This window comes from Cetorhinus maximus, chromosome 23 (assembly GCF_964194155.1).
Source record: "Cetorhinus maximus chromosome 23, sCetMax3.hap1.1, whole genome shotgun sequence".
NCBI classification, from domain to species: Eukaryota; Metazoa; Chordata; class Chondrichthyes; order Lamniformes; family Cetorhinidae; genus Cetorhinus; species Cetorhinus maximus.
The window spans coordinates 46,222,979-46,242,091 of NC_135901.1; the positions used below are offsets into that span (position 1 = coordinate 46,222,979).

Here is a 19,113-nt window from a genome sequence, read left to right on the forward strand (position 1 = left end):
GGAGTGGTAATAGCCCCATTAAAGCACAAAAGCTGTTTCGAGAATAGGTGTGAATGGCACGATAACAACAGTCTGAATGCAATGTGAAGAAAATGAGAGAAATAAGAAAGGAAAACTAGGACTCAAAGAAACAAGAAACAAAGGAGGGTAGAGATTATCATAGAAAATTGTTGAACTCGAATTTTGATTCTCGAAGCCTATAAAGTGTCTCCCTTTGACCTGCTAATAAACTGTTAAATTTTTATTTATTCTCAGGTTAGATGAAAGGTCACAGATCTGTCACGTTAGTTCTGTTTCAATCTCCATAGATGAAGGCCAGACCTGCTGAGGATTTCCAACATTTTAAGATTCATGTCGGGATTGTAGACTGTGAGAGTTTGTGAAGAAAAAGATTGTATCAAATCTATTTGCCACATCGATAACAAAAGTCTCGGCCTCATGACATTCCAGCCAACTGTTTATATTCGTGTCTGAGGAAACAGTTCACTGTTTCATATTCGGGTCTGGGGGATAATGTTCACTGTTTTATATTCGGGTCTGGGGGATAATGTTCACTATTTTATATTAGGGTCTGGGGGATAATGTTCACTTTTTTATATTCGTGTCTGCGGGATAATGTTCATTGTTTTATATTCGTGTCTGGGGGATAATGTTCACCGTTTTATATTCGGATCTGGGGGATAATGTTCACTGTTTTATATTCGGGTCTGGGAATAATGTTCACTGATTTATATTCGGGTCTGGGGATAATGTTCACTGTTTTATATTCGGGTCTGGGGGATAATGTTCACTGTTTTATATTCGGGTCTGGGGGATAATGTTCACTGTTTTATATTCGGGTCTGGGGGATAATGTTCACTGTTTTATATTCGGGTCTGGGGGATAATGTTCACTGTTTTATATTCGGGTCTGGGGGATAATGTTCACTGTTTTATATTCGGGTCTGGGGGATAATGTTCACTGTTTTATATTCGGGTCTGGGGGGATAATGTTCACTGTTTTATATTCGGGTCTGGGAGATAATGTTCACTGTTTTATATTCGGGTCTGGGGATAATGTTCACTGTTTTATATTCGGGTCTGGGGATAATGTTCACTGTTTTATATTCGGGTCTGGGTGATAATGTTCACTGTTTTATATTCGGGTCTGGGGGATAATGTTCACTGTTTTATATTCGGGTCTGGGGGATAATGTTCACTGTTTTATATTCGGGTCTGGAGGATAATGTTCACTGTTTTATATTCGGGTCTGGGGGTTAATGTTCACTGTTTTATATTTGGGTCTGAGGGACAATGTTCACTGTTTTATATTCGGGTCTGGAGGATAATGTTCACTGTTTTATATTCGGGTCTGGAGGAATAATGTTCACTATTTTATATTCGGGTCTGGAGGAATAATGTTCACTGTTTCATAAACTGGTCTAGTGCGGATTAAAATGAGGAGCCTCTTTAATTGAGGACAGTAACTGCATATTTGATTCTGACTTTAAACAAATAATCTATCCTGTTGTGTGGGACAAAAATTTTCAGTTTTGCTGGATTCAATTAAGGCGAGTTTGATGCTAAATCCTGCAATTCTGTAAATATAAACTAAAACCAGACAAGCAGAAATCTGCTCATGGTTAAAGGGGCCTGGGTGGTGGTGGGGGAGGTACCGGAGGAAGTCTGACACACACACTGCACAGAGTGAGCAGGGGAAAGTGGAGGAATTACTTGACTAAACAGGAAGCCAGGGGCAAATGCCGAAGGTGGGAATCATTTCGAATGGACCAGCGGGTTAGAGACAATTCAGAGAGTCATAGAATGGTTGCAGCAAGGAAGGAGGCCGTTCAGCCAGTCGTGTCTGTGTTAGCCCCCTGAAGGGACAATTTACCTAATGCCACGTCCCTTTCTTTGTCCCATAGTCCTGCAATTAAACAAGATTAAACAAGGCTTAAACAAAACTTGTATGAAACAAGATGTTCACGCGAAGGGGCAGCAGAAAAAAAGAAAAGCAACTTGTTTACAGAGTGAATCAGGGGTGGGGAGCAGCATAATGTATCTGTGAGGATCCCCAAGGTCCATCAGCCGTCTGCATGCAGTGTTTCGTGGGCCCTGGGGGAGGGGAGGATGGAACCATTTGGGACAAAGCACAGGGTGGGAGGTCACCCCTCCCCCACTGTTCTGGTTACACAAACGGCTCACCTTGGACTGTCCCACACGGGCTGGGCGGGGTCAAGGTGCAGGAAGCTGCAAGCTGGTAGGTTGAGCTGTGAATTGGGCGGGGTTGGGGGGGTTTGAGTGACAGGTCTGGGGCTATATCAGAGCAGGCACAGTCACTGCTCCTCCTTTTCCTCGAGGAAGTTTGACTGGAGTTGTGTTGGTGAGTGTTTCTAAACTCTGTCTCACTATCCCGGGAATGGAGGTGGTTTGGAGGACGCTGTGAGTGTTGGATTATATTGTTTCTCCTCATTCTTCCCGCTTCTCCCACTCCCAGTTCCAGGCTTCAGGTCCCGGTGATTCTGGATGCGGGACAGTTGTTAGTCCCGGCCCTGGTGTGTGTGCGCAAGCGCAGATGCGCGGCTTATTGTTCTGTAATAATGGCGGGTGATCGTCCTCCTGTATTTTGCTGCAGTTCTTCACCTCCTTGACTCTCCCGGCGCCATAGTTCCCACCTGCCGATTGTGGTAACCGACCTTCCAACAGGAAATGAACAACTTTTAGATAGAGCGGTTTCTGGAGATGCCTCAGAGATGCAAACCTCACACTTAAGAACAAATACAAAGGCGGAATGAGTGACTGAAAGGAGAGAAGGGCTGGTTGCAAAGCACTGACCACAGAGATGGTGGTGTGAGGCGAAATATAGATGGGAGAAGGGCAAATTTTGCTGCCTGCTGTTTACAATGGAGCAAATATCACTCCTGATCGAACAATCAATCGGAACTACTCTTTGAAAGCAGCACATAGGGCCGAATGGCCTCTTTCTGTGCTGTAACTTTCTATAATTTTATGTTTCCCAACAGCACAGGTCATTCTGCCATTTTGTAACCCACTCGAGCGAGATGTACTTTCTTACCATGTATTCGGCTGTTCTGAAACAAAAACACGGAGCAAATTCAGTGAGTTTTCTTGTCATTTCCAGTACGAGATTTGTCACGGGACTAATTGAGCGACACATTAATGGTGCCAATCCTTCACTGGATCCAAAGAGCACTGTTACCATCAGCCTGTTATGTACCTTCTTGCAGTACATCTGCTGAACAATTTAAGCTTCTCACAGCTCTGCTTTCTTCACATTGAAACCCAGTGTGAAAATATAAACAATTTCAAAGCTGGAAGGAGAGAGTGACTGTGGATAATCGGCACTGTGCACATTCCTGTAATCAGTATCTGGGAGAATCAGGAAGATGAGATCCTGGTGTCTCTTTACCCTGTTGTCTGCAAATCTATCTCCTTGTGTCTTACATTCCCATGAACTTACTGTGTCCGTATCAAGCGGTTAATTGACCTGGGAGCTAGACGGGCAGAGGGAGCTGGAGGCATGACAGAGACAGAAAGAGATGCGAGATGAATGTGCTTTCAATTTGATGTCTGTCAGTTTTTTTTCAGTGGTGAATGTCTGTCTTGTAAATTTCACAGGAGCCACTGTCATTAGGTTGTTTTTTTAAGCAGTAAGGTTTTTAGATCTAACGTATTCAGATTTTAAAAGTATTACAGCGCCCAGTGTGAGGGTCAAACCCATGACTCTGAAATTAAGAGTCTCATGCTCTACCGACTGAGCTAGCCAGGCACGTGAGAAAATAAAGCTCCATATCCCAACATTTATGGAGACAACTGTTGCTTTCCGTCTGCTACCTCAGCTTGTTCTGAATTTCAAAATGTGGTAGGTAATCGGACTCCAAAAGCCCCAAGGCTGCAATGCATTCCTCTCAATCACCAATAACGTCATTCACATCTTCCACTTCTTAGCTGCACCTTCTTCCAAACATTGCAAACTCCACTTGCTTCTTTCATTCTGATATTTTGCTCTGTAACACTTTAATGTGAAGGTGCACAACTAGTTTGAATAAAGTTTGTGATGGTAAAAATGTGTTCACCCCCTCGGGAACTGAACCACATTGACACACAAAGAGGATGACAGAGAATAAGGAGTTAGCCTCTAAGGAGGGCCAAGCACCCAGAAAGCCAGCATGTCACAAGTTTTGTTCCAGTTCCAGCGGCAGGTTTCGTGAATGATCAGAAATAGGAAAACAGCCATTTGGATGGATTTTATTCAATTTAACCGATAATTAAAACTAGGAATAATGAGAAGCGGGAAACCCCAATAGATTTAGACTCCATCGCCTTAAGCACTCGTCCACGGCGACAGGACCTATAGAGAATTAATGTTGTTGGTATAAAATCATGGATGGCTACAGCAGAAGAGGAAGACATTTGGCCCATCGTGTCCTTTCAGCCTCTCTGGAAGAACAATTCATCTAAGTCGAAGTCGATAAACCAACCTTTTCTCCACAGCAATTTATATCTATATAAGCTGCGGAGTTCAAAAACTAGACCCAGAATCCAGCACTTAAACCACTCGGCCATGCTACCAAGCTCAGCTACTGCTTCCCATCGCCTTGGCTGGTGTTGCTACTGAAGTAGAACAGAAACAAAGCAGCAGAAAACGTCATCAGGCCCCACAAGCCTCCCCCATCACTTAATAAGGTCAGAACGGGTCCCCAGCCTCAACACCAATTTCCCACCCGATCCTGGTAGCCCTTCATTCCATTCGAGTCCAAAAGTCAAGAGAATTTTTTGGATGAAAGCAACATGCTGTGGATGATGGAAATATGAAATGAAAACAAAAATTGCTTGAAAAACTCAACAGGTCTGACAGCATCTGAGGAGATAGAAACAAAGTTAATGTTTCGAGTCCATATTACTCTTCTTCAGAGCTAAAGATGATTTTCGGACGTTTTTTCTTCCATTGATCCAATAGTTAGTTCTCTGGACACCAGGTTGAATTTAACAATAATGACAATCACAGTTGGTAAGAATTGAATCTCCCTGGGGAAATCCAAATGGATTTTGGGACCATCCACTTAACGACTAGGTCCATGATCATTGTCTCAGGCCCAATGCTTTCCACTCAATCATCAATAACATAATTCACAGCTTCCGCTCCTGAGCTGCACCTCCTTCCAAACATCGTGGTCCATTTTCCTCAGGATTTGTTCCTGGATTTAATATTTACCTCCTTTGTGCCATCATTTTGAAATGGGGTTCGCTTCAATATCCAACACAAATTGAATTGCAAACCTGACGGACAACAATGGAAAACAAGTCACTCGGTAACACAAATCCCATGGTGCTCATTTTCAGATCCACAACAGTCAGCTTTTCAATAAAATGAAGGGATTTCGCAGTGAAAAGATTTAGAAAGTTGGTTTGACTTTTAGTTGTGACTCACTCACTTAGGAATTCTGTAAATGCTGCTCGGAGGTTTAGTGACCGGGATATAATCTACCTGTGTTTTCCTGAGCCTGTGCTCGGTGTATTGGGAGGTTTTGCCCGGGTTGGAGTATCTTGCGTCCCAGGGATGGGCAGTAACCCGCTGATTGAAGCTGCAGTCGCCGCTTTCTGCTGGCAGCGGGTGATTGGAGAGTGTGGGGCCAGAATATTGATGCTTTTCTGCTTTTCCCTGTCTCACTCACTGTGGAGCTGAGGAAGAGAGAATCATTGATGGGTCTGTTTGAATCCAATAATTTCATACATTTCTAATAGGTTAGATGAAGGTATTTCGCAGGTCCAAATCTTTTCTCATTATATTTGACAGAAAAGTTGATTTTAAAAAAACTGTTCAGATGGGAACTCACTGGAAAGCAGTAGAGCTGGCAACGTTTTTGCGATATTATCTTGCAGTTCAAGTACCCATTGACAACCCAGGACTATGTGACAATGAATACTGATGGAGAGAAAACGGTAAAAGCTTCAGCTCAGGATGGTCTCGAACCACCATACATTCAGTTAACAATCAAACACAATAAACAACCGTGTCACAGAGACTAATACAAACTCAGACTGCAAGGTATATCAACCAGGGTGTCATTGAGTCAAATCTTGAAATTGCCAATACCCAAATGACAATTGTTCTCGATCAGTTGTACTCTTCCAAAATAATGTTTGGGGCATTCATTGTGGATACATGGAAACAGTTTGATCCCACCCACTGCAGACACATCCATGTCACCGGGAACCAGCTCTCCTACAACCGGTGCCATCTCTCTTCGAGCCTCTCTGTGTTTTGTCTGTTACCAAGTATTCTGATTGTCCCAAAGCCGATATTAGGTATTGAATTCCTGATGTGCAGTAACGGGAACCCTTTCAATGTCTCAGATCAGTTAATTTCACTGATAACATCAGAGTCAATGTTCCAGTGTCTTAAAGAAGGGAAAGGTGCCTTGACTGTCTCTGGTCAGTCAGACAGTTCACCCTTCATTCTCCTCGGATTCCATTTCTCAAATTTTCTTCTTGAGTTCCCTGACCACATCTGGCAGCATCTTTGTATTGAGAGGCATAATTAACAGTTCAGATGCAGTGCAGTTCTGATGAAAGTTTACAGTCCTGAAATGAAAACTATGTTTCTGTCCCCACAGATGCCACCAGATCTGCTGATAATTCCAGCATTTTCTATTTTTATTTCAAATAGCCAGCATCTGCAGCATTTTGCTTTTCTTTAACTGATTAGTGCTAAGAATGTGAAATCCATTACTAGAAGGGTTTGAGATTCATATCTGAGCTGAAAACATATAGGTAAATTCACACTGTAAACAGCTGGAAATGGAAAGGGATACACTCGATCGTCCCATTTGCACACACAGCAACACAGTCTCACTGCTGGGAGCCCATTCAGATACTTCACGTGTGTGAAGAGGTTTAATCAGTTTGCCCACCTGTTAACACTTCAATTTTGAAAGTTCAAACGATTTGATCCACAGCCAGAGCATTGTTACTGGCAATACATGGTTTAAAAGTACCATGTCTGGGGAAAAAAGAATCAGTGGCTCACCCCATCTGCTGAGACTCGACTGAGATCAGAACTGACTGCAGGGGTTTGTTCTGCTGTTCATTACATTCACAAGACAATTATGGTGGATGCCAGAGCAACTTCGTCGCTGCATCAATTGATTCAACAATTTTATATCCTGACCCAATGGCACCCATGGTTTTCTGATTGCGGGGCAGAGGCTTCTATTCTACCTTTCAATGGTGGAGCGGTCACCCAGCATTCTTTGCAGGGCAGAATGTGCACCATCCTCATTACAGCAGTTCGAGGCACATGCGCATTACTGTGTGTGATTGGAGCATGCGCAGTGCTGGTCTGTGACTGAAGCTGCTCAGAGCGGGTGAGAGAATGTCGAGTGGAGCAAAAAACAGAATTAGTGGGTATGTGAGGAGGAATGGAGCCAGCGGAGTGGACAGGGAGGCTTCATAAAGACACAGTGCATGCCGCATACCCCAAATAACAAGGTACCGGTCTTGTGTTTGCAGAGAACGGGCCGAAAAAATCTGGATTTCTCCTTTCGCCAGGCCCGGGGTAACGGCCGCCATCTTTATAGGGGGCAATGTGCAGCATGGCGCATGCGCGGTCATCCTGGTCCAGGTGGCAGGAGGAGAGAATGTTGTGCATTTCTACCCTGGAATGACAGGGATGGATTTTGGAAATTCCTTTTACAGGGGGTTAGAAGGGGAGGATTTACACACAGCAAACACAAACCAAGAGAAATGTTTGTCCCCTCTGAATTTCTGTCCTGGACTGACAATGACGGATTTTGTGAACTCCATTTACAGGATGTTAGAAGAGGAGGGGAAAGACGAGGGAGACGAGAAACTAAAACCAAACATCACACCAAAATCGGAAAGTCACTTGTTTCACCAGGACCTGAATATCACCAGCCTTTGAATGTAAGCATTGAGTTCCAGGTTATTACCAGCCACTGGGTAAAAATTCTCCTTCTCACATCCCCCTTGTGGATCTTGCCTAAAACCTTAAATCTCTGTCCCTTAGTCCTTACATAATCAGCTGTTGGGAACAACTTTTATTTAACTACATTTCATAATCCTGTACACCTCTATCAAATCTTCCCTCAAGCTCCTTTACTCCGAAGAGAACAACCCCAGTTACTCGAACCTAATCTTACAAATAAAATCCCTCATCCCTTGAACCATTCTGGTCAATCTCCTCTGCACCCTCTCAAGGACCCTCACATCCTTCATGATGCGTGCTGATCACTGGTTTGCACAGTCCCAGATGTTCTGTGTTCGTGTCTGTGACATGATCACACATCGACAATTACACTGTGACATCATCACACATCGACAATTACACGGTAACATCACCCCGCTCCCCGGGTATTTCCTCAACTGGGAGATTTTTCTCTGACTGCAGGTGCTCCTGATATCTTTCCAGCTGCAGGCTCCAGCAGGACAGTTTAATATTGAAAACTGAGTTGAGTGTTATTCACAATCCACCTATAATTTAGAGCTATTAGTGTTGTGCTTTGTTATCTGTGAGAGGTTTCATGGCTCTGGGGCTAGTGTGACTCCTTTACTGTGGATCTGAATCCATGTCCATCTATTGCTCTGTTTCACCTATGCCTTCCCTGATCACCTCTCTGCCATTGTCTAATTTCCCCTATCACTTCTAATGGATGTATTTTAGTTATATTTAGTATTTTATTGTTACTTCTGCTGACTGTGTCTAAATGAGGTTTCCACTGGAGTCCATCCCCTGACCATGTGCTGCTGTCTTACCAGCTTTATCTTCCCACAGTATCTTTCATAGTCAGGAATTGTTTTTCCTGCACTACAGTCAATTTCTCTTCCGCTCCTGATCCTATATTGACCATAAAATTCTGCTGCATTTTTACTCCCTGTAATTCATTCTGCAAACCCTGAAATATTAACTCTGTTTCCCTCTCCACAGATACCAGCGCCCATTGTGACCCCCAGTTGCTTATGGAGATAACGTTTGACCTTCATGAGCTGCTGCAGTTTGTGTGGTGAAGGTGCTTCCACAATGCTGTTAGGTAAGGAGTAACAGATTATTCACCCAGCGATGATAAAGGAACAGTGATATATTTCCAACTTAATAACAACAATTTGTATTTATCTTGCAATTTTAATGTAAGACAATATTCTAAGGCATTTCACAGAAATGTTGCAAAGCAAAGTTTGACACTGAGCCACATAAGGAGATATTAGGGCAGGTGACCAAAAGCTTGGTCAAAGAGGTGAGTTTTACCGAGTATCTTAAAGGAGGAAAGCGAGGTGGAGAGGTTTAAGGAAGAAATTCTAGAGCTTGGGGCCTTGGAAACTGACAGAATGGGCATGAATGTGGAACACTGAAAATCAGGAATGCTCAGGAGGCCAAATTAGAGGAGCACAGATATCTCGGAGGGTTGTGACGCTGGAGGAGGTTCCAGCAACAGAGAGCAGCCATACAAGAATTGGAAAATAGGGATGGGAATTTTAAAATTTTGGTGCTTCTTAACCAGTAGAAAGGTCAGTGAGCACAGGGGTGATGGTGAACAAGACTTAATGCGAGTAAGCACATGGGCAGCAGAGCTTTGGATGACCTCACGATTACAGGGAGGCTGAATGTGGGAGGCCTGCTGGGAGCGTGTTAGGATAGTTAGGTCTAGAGGTAACAAAGGAACGGGTGAGAGTTTCAGCAGCAGATGAGCTGAGACTGGACTGGAGTCGGGCGATGTTACTGATGTGGAAATAGGCGGTCTTGGTGATGATGTGGATATGTGGTTGGAAGCTCATCTTAGGGTGAAATATTTCACCATGGTTATGAACAGTCTGGTTCAGTCTCAGGGAGTCAGTTGTCAGGGAGAGGGATGGAGTCAGTGTCTAGGGAGTGGAGTTTGTAGAGGAGACTGAAGACAATGGCTTCAATCTTCCCAATGTTTAAATGGAGGAAGTTTCTGTTCATCTAGTACTGGATGTCAGACAAGTCAGGACGGTGTGTGACTTGGAGGGGAACTTGGAGGTGATAGTGTTCACATACACTTGCAACCCTGGTCCTTCCAGGGGGTGAAGGTTAGTGGTTCAGGAGATTCTGTCCAAGTTCTGGTTTAGTTGTAGGTTTATAAAATCCCACCCCTCCCCCCTCTGCCTCTCCCACTCCCCTTCTCTCTCTGTCTCTGCCACTCCCCTTCTCTCTCTGTCTCTCCCACTGCCCTTCTCTCTCTTTCTCTCCCTGTCACATTGAATTCTCCAGCCCAGCGGGTTGTGGATGCTCCAACATTGAATATATTTCAGGCTGAGATGGGGAGATTTTTGGTCTCTCAGGGAGTCGAGGGATATGGGGAGTGGGTGGGAAAGTGGAGTTGAAGCCCAAATTCAGCGACGATCGTATTGAATGGTGGAGCAGGCTCGACGGGGTGTCAGGACTTCTCTTATTCCTATTTCTTATGTTCTTATAGAGGTCAGAGTCTTGTGTAAGCCCAGACCGGGTGGCAGGTTCCCTTCCCTGAAGGACATTAGTGAACCAGTTGGGTTTTTACGACAATCCAGCAGTTTTCATGGTCACTTTTTCCTCATGCCGGCCCCACAAATTCCCAGATTCATTCAGCTCCATTTCACAACCTGCCTTTGTGTTTTTGTGGGTTCTCTCTCACTCCCTTTTTTCTGTTTTAAATCAATTTCACAGGGGATTAGAAGGGGAGGATTTGCAGTCAGGAAACTAAGACCAAACATCACATCAGGATCTGACGGAGTCGCCTAATTTATTGTAACCTGAATATCGTTGGATTTTGAACATGGAAGGAAAAAGCACCGTTCACAGTGGGGAGAAACCGTACACGGGTTCTGTGTGTGGACGAGACTTTAGCCGATCATCTGGACTTTTGAGACACAAGCGCAGTCACACTGGGGAAAAACCCTGTCAATGTGGGGATTGTGCGAAGGGATTCAAATATCTATTTGCACTGGAAACTCACCGACACTGTTCACACTGGGGAGAGGCCATTCACCTGCTCCGAGTGTGGGAAGGGATTCACTCAGTTGTCCGAGCTGCTGTCACATCAGCAAGTTCACACTGGGTAGAGATCTTTTAAATGTCAAGACTGTGGGAAGTGCTATAAAAGTACTGGAGAGCTTTTGTCCCATCAACGTGTTCACACTGACGAGAGACCGGTCAGGTGCTCTCACTGTGGGACTGGGTTCAGGCGATCATCTCAACTCATTCTACACCAGCGAATTCACACTGGGGAGAGGCCGTTCACCTGCTCCATGTGTGGAAAGGGATTCACTACCTCATCCCACCTGCAGAGACACCAGCAAGTTCACACTGACAAGAGACCTTTTAAATGCTCAAACTGTGGGAAATGCTTTAAAAGTTCCTGGGAACTGTTGTCCCATCAACGTGTTCACACTGACAAGAGACCCTTTAAATGCCCAGACTGTGGGAAATGCTATAAAAGTTTTGGGGAAGTTAAGTGCCATCAACGTGTTCACACTGACGAGAGACCGTTCAGCTGCTCTCAGTGTGGGACTGGGTACAAGCGATCTGCTGACCTCATTAAACACCAGCGCACTCACAATGGGGGGGAAACCATTCACCTGCTCCGAGTGTGAAAAGGGATTCACTCAGTTATCGCACCTGTTGACACACCAGCGAGTTCACACTGGGGTGAGACAGTTCATCTGCTCTGAGTGTGAAAAGGGATTCAATGATTCACCCAGCCTGCTGAAACACCAGCGAGTTCATTCCGTGGAAAGGCTGTTCACCTGTTCTGAGTGTGGGAAGAGATTCACTGGTTCAACCAGCCTTCTCAAACACCAGCGAGTTCACACCGACAAGAGACCTTTTAAATGCCCAGCCTGTGGGAAGTGCTTTAAAAGTTCCGGGAATCTGATTCGCCATCAACGTGTTCGCACTGACAAGAGACCGTTCAGGTGCTCTCACTGTGGGACCGGGTTCAAGGCATTGTCTGATCTCGCTGTACACCAGCGAATTCACACTGGGGAGAGGCCGTTCTCCTGCTCCCAGTGTGGGAAGGGATTCATTGACTCATCTAACCTGCTGAGACACCAGCGAGTTCACAAGTAACTACAGTGATTGGGCTTTGCTGTTAATCACATCCAGGACTTAATCATGATCATTGGGGTCTGTTTCTGCTGATGTTAATAAACTCCAGCCCAGTTATAGATGTTAACGTTCTGGATAAAGTCAAATAAATCAGCCTCCTGTTAAACACACACTGTGTTGAGTCTTTTTATTAGCTCTAACACAAGTTAGTTCCTTCTGAGGGATCACCCTCCCCCCTGTCTCCTCCATCCTCACCTCCAACAACAAGTGTGTGGAGCTCATGGAGCTTCTTTGTCACTAAGATTGAGACAATCCGATCAGCTGCCTCTGCTGCTTCCCTCCCTTCCACTAACCCACCGGGAAAAACTGTCTCTAAAGATCCCCCGTGTCTGAGCCCTGAACCCACATCTTTCTCCAGTTTCTCTCCCATCTCCGCTCGTGTCTTCTCAGTGGTCATCTTGTCCATGAGGCCCACCTCATGCTCCATCGACCCTATTCCCGCTAAACTGCTGATCACCCAACTTCCCCATGTTCATTGACATTGTTAATGGTTCTCTCTCTTAAGGTAATGTCCATCTCTCCTAATCTGCCATCATCACTCCCTCCTCAAAAACAAACCTTTGACCCAACCGTTCTTGCAATCTCCTGCTCCACCTCCAAATTCATGCTCCTCTCCACATGGTTTCAACATGCTGTCACCTTTCAAATACTGGGATTCTCAGTGTGAACAGGGTGGGATGTGTTTGGAGACAGGATGTCCCAGTTCTCCACCCTGGGATTCTCAGTGTGAACAGGGTGGGCTGTGTTTGGAGACAGGATGTCCCAGTTTTCCACCTTTAAAGGGACAGGGAGAGGACCAGCTGGGCTGAATGATGCTGCTTTATGACATCACTGCAGTGCCTAGTAACCATTCTCACTGAGCCCTGCTCATTATGGGCTGGCTTTAGCTCAGTGCTGTTCCAGGGAGGGAAACAGGAGGAGGATTCGAGCTGTGTGGAGCTCAGGATTAATGGGGAGAGATACAGTATCAATTTATACCTTACTGAGTGAGAAATGTCATTGTCCCGGACACTCCCTGTCCCTTGGTATCTGTATCCGGGGGACAGGCTGATGGGTTTACTCTGTATCTAATCCGTGCTGTATTTGACTGGAGAGTGTTTGAGTCTGACAGTAGTTGTTCACCTCGATGATGATGAGATAAAACCATCAGCTTCCCCCCTGGACACTGATCCTGAAGGACAAGGAGTATCTGGAATAGTTTGGATCATGTCCTTGATCCAGTTTTGAACTTTCTCACATCTTCTCTCATCTGGCTTAGTTCTAATGAAAAGACCCCCAGTTTCTCCAGTCTCTCCTCATGGGAAAGAGAAATTGGAATTAAGTTAGAAACTCAAACAGGAGCTTCACAGCAGACAGGTCACCATGAGAAAACATTTCATTCCACAGTCAGTTGTTATCATCTGGAATACAATGTCTGAAAGTTTGCTGGGTGCAGGTTCAACAGTAACTTTCAAAAGGGAATTGGAGAAATGCTTGAAGGAAAACATTGACAGGGCCATGGGAAACAGCAGGGGAGAGGACTATTCAGATCGCTCTTCCAAAGAGCTGGCAAAGGCACAATGGGCCGAATGGACCCCTTTTTAGCTGGAGGCTCTCATCCGTGGTGTCATCTGTGAATCTCCCCTGCACCCTCTCCATGGCCTTGACATCATTCCTGTTATAAGATGCCCAGGATTTGACTCATAATTCTAAATGCAGCTTAACCAATGATTTACAAGTTAATTTCATAAAGAAAAGTGAAGTAACAGGTTCAAACAGCATTTTAAACTTGCCCTTCAAACTTAAAGATCTGTGTATCTGAACCCCTTGTAACATGGCTAAAATTATTTGAGGTAAATTCTCTGATATAACGTGTGTTATGGGATAGAGAAGTTTAGTCTGAATTAGAAACTCAAACAGGCTCTTCACTGCAGTCAGGTCACCATGGCAACACTGATAAGACATTCCATTGCACAGAATCAGCTCATTGGAAACTCGAATCAGATCAGGGAAAAGTTCAGAGTTTGTCTGTTATTAACCACAATATAAACTGAAACCAGAGTGAGGAACAGAATATATCAGATTATAATGTGTGATGTTTATCCCTATAATTGTGTAACTATCATAAATAACAGAATTAACAGTTGGCAGGGGAGTTTTTGGAGAATGAGAACATTCCTGAAGAAAAGTAATTGTTGGGAACCAGGGAATGTCTCCTTGTAAATCACAGGTTAGAGAAATTCCAGCTGTCTTTTCCTCACTTCCTGTCAAAACCCAGCAGGGAATCCAAAGAAGATTCAGGGGCCAGAGCTGCATCACCACAGGTTATAAAAGTGAGGGGACACTGATGTAAGGGGGCAGTCGGGACTGGAGATACCGGAGATCAAGCTCAGGGTGCCCAAGGTTCCATCCAGCGGGCTGACCTCGTGTAAGTGACTGTGGACACACGGGACTTGCATATTTACTCTGATTGATGGATCAATATAATATACGGTAGAGGACAAAGAATCTGCTCAGCTTTCTTAAAAAGGTACTAAAATTGTTAACACTGGACTCTCAAATCTACTGATTTATGAAGACAAATTGTTCGCTGGAATCACCCACCTCTTTACTGTTCTGACCTTCTACTCCCTTTAAACTGTTCCCATTCACAAATATCAAGGGGAATTTTTGACTGATTATGGAGCACCTGTAAATGGAGAAGAAATTGGAACCAGTCAGAGAACGTCTGTAAATGGAGGAGAAATTGTGACGGTCGAAGGAGAGTCTGTAACTGAACAGCAATGTGACTTGTCAGAGAGGGTCTGTAAATGAACAGCAGTGTAAATGAGCAAGAAATGGCGTGGTCAGAGTGTGTCTGTACAGGAAGTAGAAATGGTCACAGAGACCCCTTGGTTACTTATGGGAAATTTTGGAGTTGGATGGAGTTGAGAGGGAGGAACATAGTGATAGGCTAAAGGGATAGATGGATAGAGCGAGAGAGAAAGAATAAAAGAGAGAGGGAGAGAGAGACCAAAAACTAATTAAAGAGGAGAAAAGGAGTCAGATTCCATGTGGCAGAAAAACAGAATTTTTTTTAAGTATATACTGCTTTGACAGTTAGTGGTCTTAGAAAAGAAAAAAACAGCTGATGTCTGATCAGGAAAGAGGAAGCTGGTTGAGGGGCTTCAGTTAGTTTAACACAATCTCAGTAAATGGAGTGATACACAGACCAGCCTCCCATGCGGGTGAGTGGCAGCAGCAAGAACCACATGAAAACAGGAGATTGTGGAAGGTCCAGCAGTGTCAGGACCCAAGAATACAGGACCGACAGAGGTTATTCAGCCTATCAAGTCTGTACCAGCTCAAAGACCAACCCAGTTCATTCCACTCCCCCTCTTTCCCCGTACCCCCCAGTTGTTAACCCTAACAAAGGCCTGAAAGGTTGACTCTCTCTCTCCACAGATGTTGCCTGAGCAGCTGAGTATTTCAAACATTTTCTGTTAAATTCTTGGGAAATGAGTTTGTTGAAGAAACAACCCCAACCACCTGCCCTCACACATCAAATATAAAATTAGTAAACAAACACCGACCCCCCCCAACCAATATAAAAGGAGTTTTGTTTTAGAAACAAATATATCTCTACAGGCTTTTCATTCTTGGTGTGTGGGCATTGGTAGCAAGTCTATTAATTATATTGCGCATCCCCAGTTAGTCTTTGTGCAGGTACTGATGGGCCACCTTCTCCTTGACCCACTGTCTAGTGAAGGTGCCCCCACAAGGTCATGACGTAAAATCCTGAGATCCACTATTTTCACTCAGCGATAAAGGAGCAGTGAGAATATGCACAAGACAAGGTGTGTGACTGAGATGGAAAGATGGGGATAAGGGTGTTCCCCAGCATCTGCTACCTTTCTCCTTCTACGTGGCGTAAACCTTAGGGTTTGAAGGTTCCATAAAAATTCGGTTGTGTTGCTGATGTATAAAATCTTTGGTCATCACCTTGTCCAGTCTCACTCTCTCTCTCCTCAGGTAGGGACAAAGACCAGATGGCAGGTTCCACTCCCGTGATCTTGCTGGCTGTATCAATTAAATTAATAATGATAATATGGTTGGCGCCAATCATAATCGGAGCTCGGAATATGATTTTGTGTTTAACAACGTCACGGTTCAATGGCGCTGCAGTTACCCAGCATTCACCGAGAGGCAGAATATGCTCTATCTTCACTTCGGGACATCATCGCGCAGGCGCGGTTCCAGTCTATGGGCGGAACATGCGCATTGTCAAGTTGTGGCAGGAGCATGCGCATTGTCAGGTTGTGGGCGGAGCATGAGCATTGTCAGGTTGTGGCAGGAGCATGCGCATTGTCAGGTTGTGGCAGGAACATGCGCAGTTGCGGTGCAGGGCGGAGAGTCGCGGTCGGGTGGGATCAGGGAGGAGAGCAGAAGAAGAGTGGACCCAGCGGGCAGGTGAAGGCGAATGGAACCGGCGAGCGGGTGGGACGCCTTCATAAATATACACTGCAGGCCTCAAACTACGAATAAGAAGCATCCGACCCCGCGTTTGCGCCGATTTGGCGTTTGTCACGATATCAGGTGCGATTGATGCTCGTCATCTTTTTGGGACGCGTACAGTTCTGCGCATGCGTGGCCTTCATCTTTATCGGGGGCAATGGGCAGCAGTGCGCATGTCGGTCCGCCATATTTATAGGGGGCAATGGGCAGCAGCTGTGACCACAGTTGCAGCAATTAAAATGAGGAATTGTCAGCAATCCAGAATTAGAGAAAGTGAAGATATCTGGGGGGGACTGAGAGACTGGAGGAGATTACAAAGGAATGGATGAGAGTTTCAGCAGCAGATGAGCTGAGACTGGGCTGGAGTCGGGTGATGTTACTGAGGTGGAAATAGGCGGTCTTGGTGATGATGTGGATATGTGGTTGGAAGCTCATCTTGGGATGAAATATTTCACCATGTTTGTGAACAGTCTGGTTCAGTCTCAGACAGTTGTCAGGGAGAGGGATGGAGTCGGTGGCTATGGAGTGGAGTTTGTAGTGGGGACTGAAGACAATGTTCAGTCTTCCCAATATTTAAATGGAGGAAATTTCTGTTCATTCAGGACTGGATGTCAGACAAGTCAGGACAGTGTGTTAGTTGAAGGGGAACTTGGAGGTGACGGTGTTCACATACACCTGCTACCCTAGATCTTCTAGCGCGTGGAGGTTGAGGATTCGGAAGATTCTGTCAAAGTTCTGGTTGAGTTGTAGAAATATAAAATCCCCCTGCTTTACCGGGTGACTCTACCACCTCTCTCATTCTTGCTCTCTTCCCCTCTTCCCAGAGGGTCCATAGTCTTGTGTACACCCAGACCGGGCGGCAGGTTCCCTTCCCTGAAGGACATTAGTGAACCAGTTGGGTTTTTATGACAATCCAGCAGTTTTCATGGTCACTTTTTCCTAGTGCCGGCCCCACAAATTCCCAGATTCATTCAGCTCAATTTCACAATCTGCCTTTCTGTTTTTGTGGGTTCTCTCTCACTCCCCTTTTCTGTTTTAAATCAATTTCACAGGACTTTAGAAGGGGAGGATTTGCAGTTGGGAAACTGAAACCAAACTACACATCAGGATCTGACGGAGCCGCCCAATTTATCGTAACCTCAATATCATCAGATTTTGAACATAGAAGGAAAAAGCACCGTTCACAGTGGGGAGAAACTGTACACGTGTTCTGTGTGTGGACGAGGCTTCGTCTGATCATCTGGCCTGTCAGAACATAAATCCTGTTACAGCCGAGAGAAACTATCGAAATGTGGGGATTGTGGGAAGGGATTCAATTACCCGTTTGAGCTAGAAGCAGATCGACGCACTCACACTGCGGAGAGACCGTTCATCTACTCCCAGTGTGGGAAGAGACTCAGTCTCTCATCCAATCTGCTGAAGCATCAGCGAGTTCACAGGGTTGAGAGACTGATTAGTTGTCCAGACTACAGGAAGTGCTATATAAGTTCCAAAGACCTGATGTCCCATCAATGAGCTCACTCTAACAAGAGACATTTTAAATGCCCAGACTGCAGGAAGTGCTTTAAAAGTTCTGGGGAGCTGATGTCCCATCAACGTGTTCGCACTGACGTGAGACCTTTCAGGTGCTTTCACTGTGCGACTGGGTTCAAGACAGTAAATCACCTCACAGTACACCAACGAATTCACATTGGGGAGAGACCGTTCACCTGCTCCAAGTGTGGGAAGGGATTCACTCAGTCACCTGACGTGCTGAGACACCAGCACGTTCACACTGGGGAGAGACCATTCACCTGTTCCAAGTGTGGGAAGGGATTCACCCAGTTATCCAACCTGCTGACACACCAGCGTGTTCACAAATAACTACTGTGATTGTATTTTGCTGTTAATCACATCCAGGACTGAACCATGTTCATTGGGATCTGTGTCTGTTGATGTTAATAAACCCCAGCCCAGCTATTGTGGTTAATATCTGGATAAAGTCAACAAATCAGCTTTGAATTAAAAGCCTGATTTGAACAGACGAGAGAGGAGCAAGAGGAGGCTATTCAGCCCCTCAAGCCTGCTCCGCCATTTAATAAGATCATGGCTGATCTGATTGTGGCCTCAACTCTGGATTCCGCCTACCCCTGATAACCTTTAACTCTCTTGTTAGTTAAGAATCTATCTATCTTTGCCTGACTGATAAGCGATGACCCTGCCTCCACCCCTCTCTGGAAAAGAGAGCTGCTAAGACCAACAACCCTTCGAGAAAAAAAATCTCCTCATCTGTCTTAAATGGGAGACCCCTTATTTTTAAACTGTGTCCCCTAGTTCTAGTCTTTCCCACAAGGGGAAACATCCTTTCAGCATCCACCCTGTTGACCCCCCTCAGGATCTTATATATTTCAATAAGATCACCTCTCATTCTTTTAAGCTACAATGGGTACAGGTCCAGCCTGTCCAACCTTTCCTCATAAGATAAGCCGCTCATCTCAGGTATCAGTCGAGTGAACCTTCTCCGAACTACGAACACACTTA

The 19,113-nt window shown here is 45.1% G+C and overlaps 2 protein-coding genes and 1 pseudogene across 2 annotated transcripts in view; 1 reads left to right on the forward strand and 2 right to left on the reverse strand.

Annotated features, from left to right (window-relative positions):
• Nucleotides 1–19,113, reverse strand: part of LOC144698523 (uncharacterized) — an 88,083-nt gene that overhangs the window by 56,104 nt on the left and 12,866 nt on the right. The gene's annotated exons all lie outside the window — the stretch shown is intronic.
• Nucleotides 1–19,113, reverse strand: part of LOC144698524 (uncharacterized) — a 112,889-nt pseudogene that overhangs the window by 48,742 nt on the left and 45,034 nt on the right.
• On the forward strand, nt 10,681–12,223 carry LOC144698287 (uncharacterized). Its single transcript, XM_078570257.1, has 2 exons — nt 10,681–11,170; nt 11,507–12,223. Exons 1-2 carry the CDS (start codon nt 10,918–10,920, stop codon nt 12,079–12,081), a joined length of 828 nt encoding a protein of 275 aa, XP_078426383.1. The 5' UTR covers nt 10,681–10,917; the 3' UTR covers nt 12,082–12,223.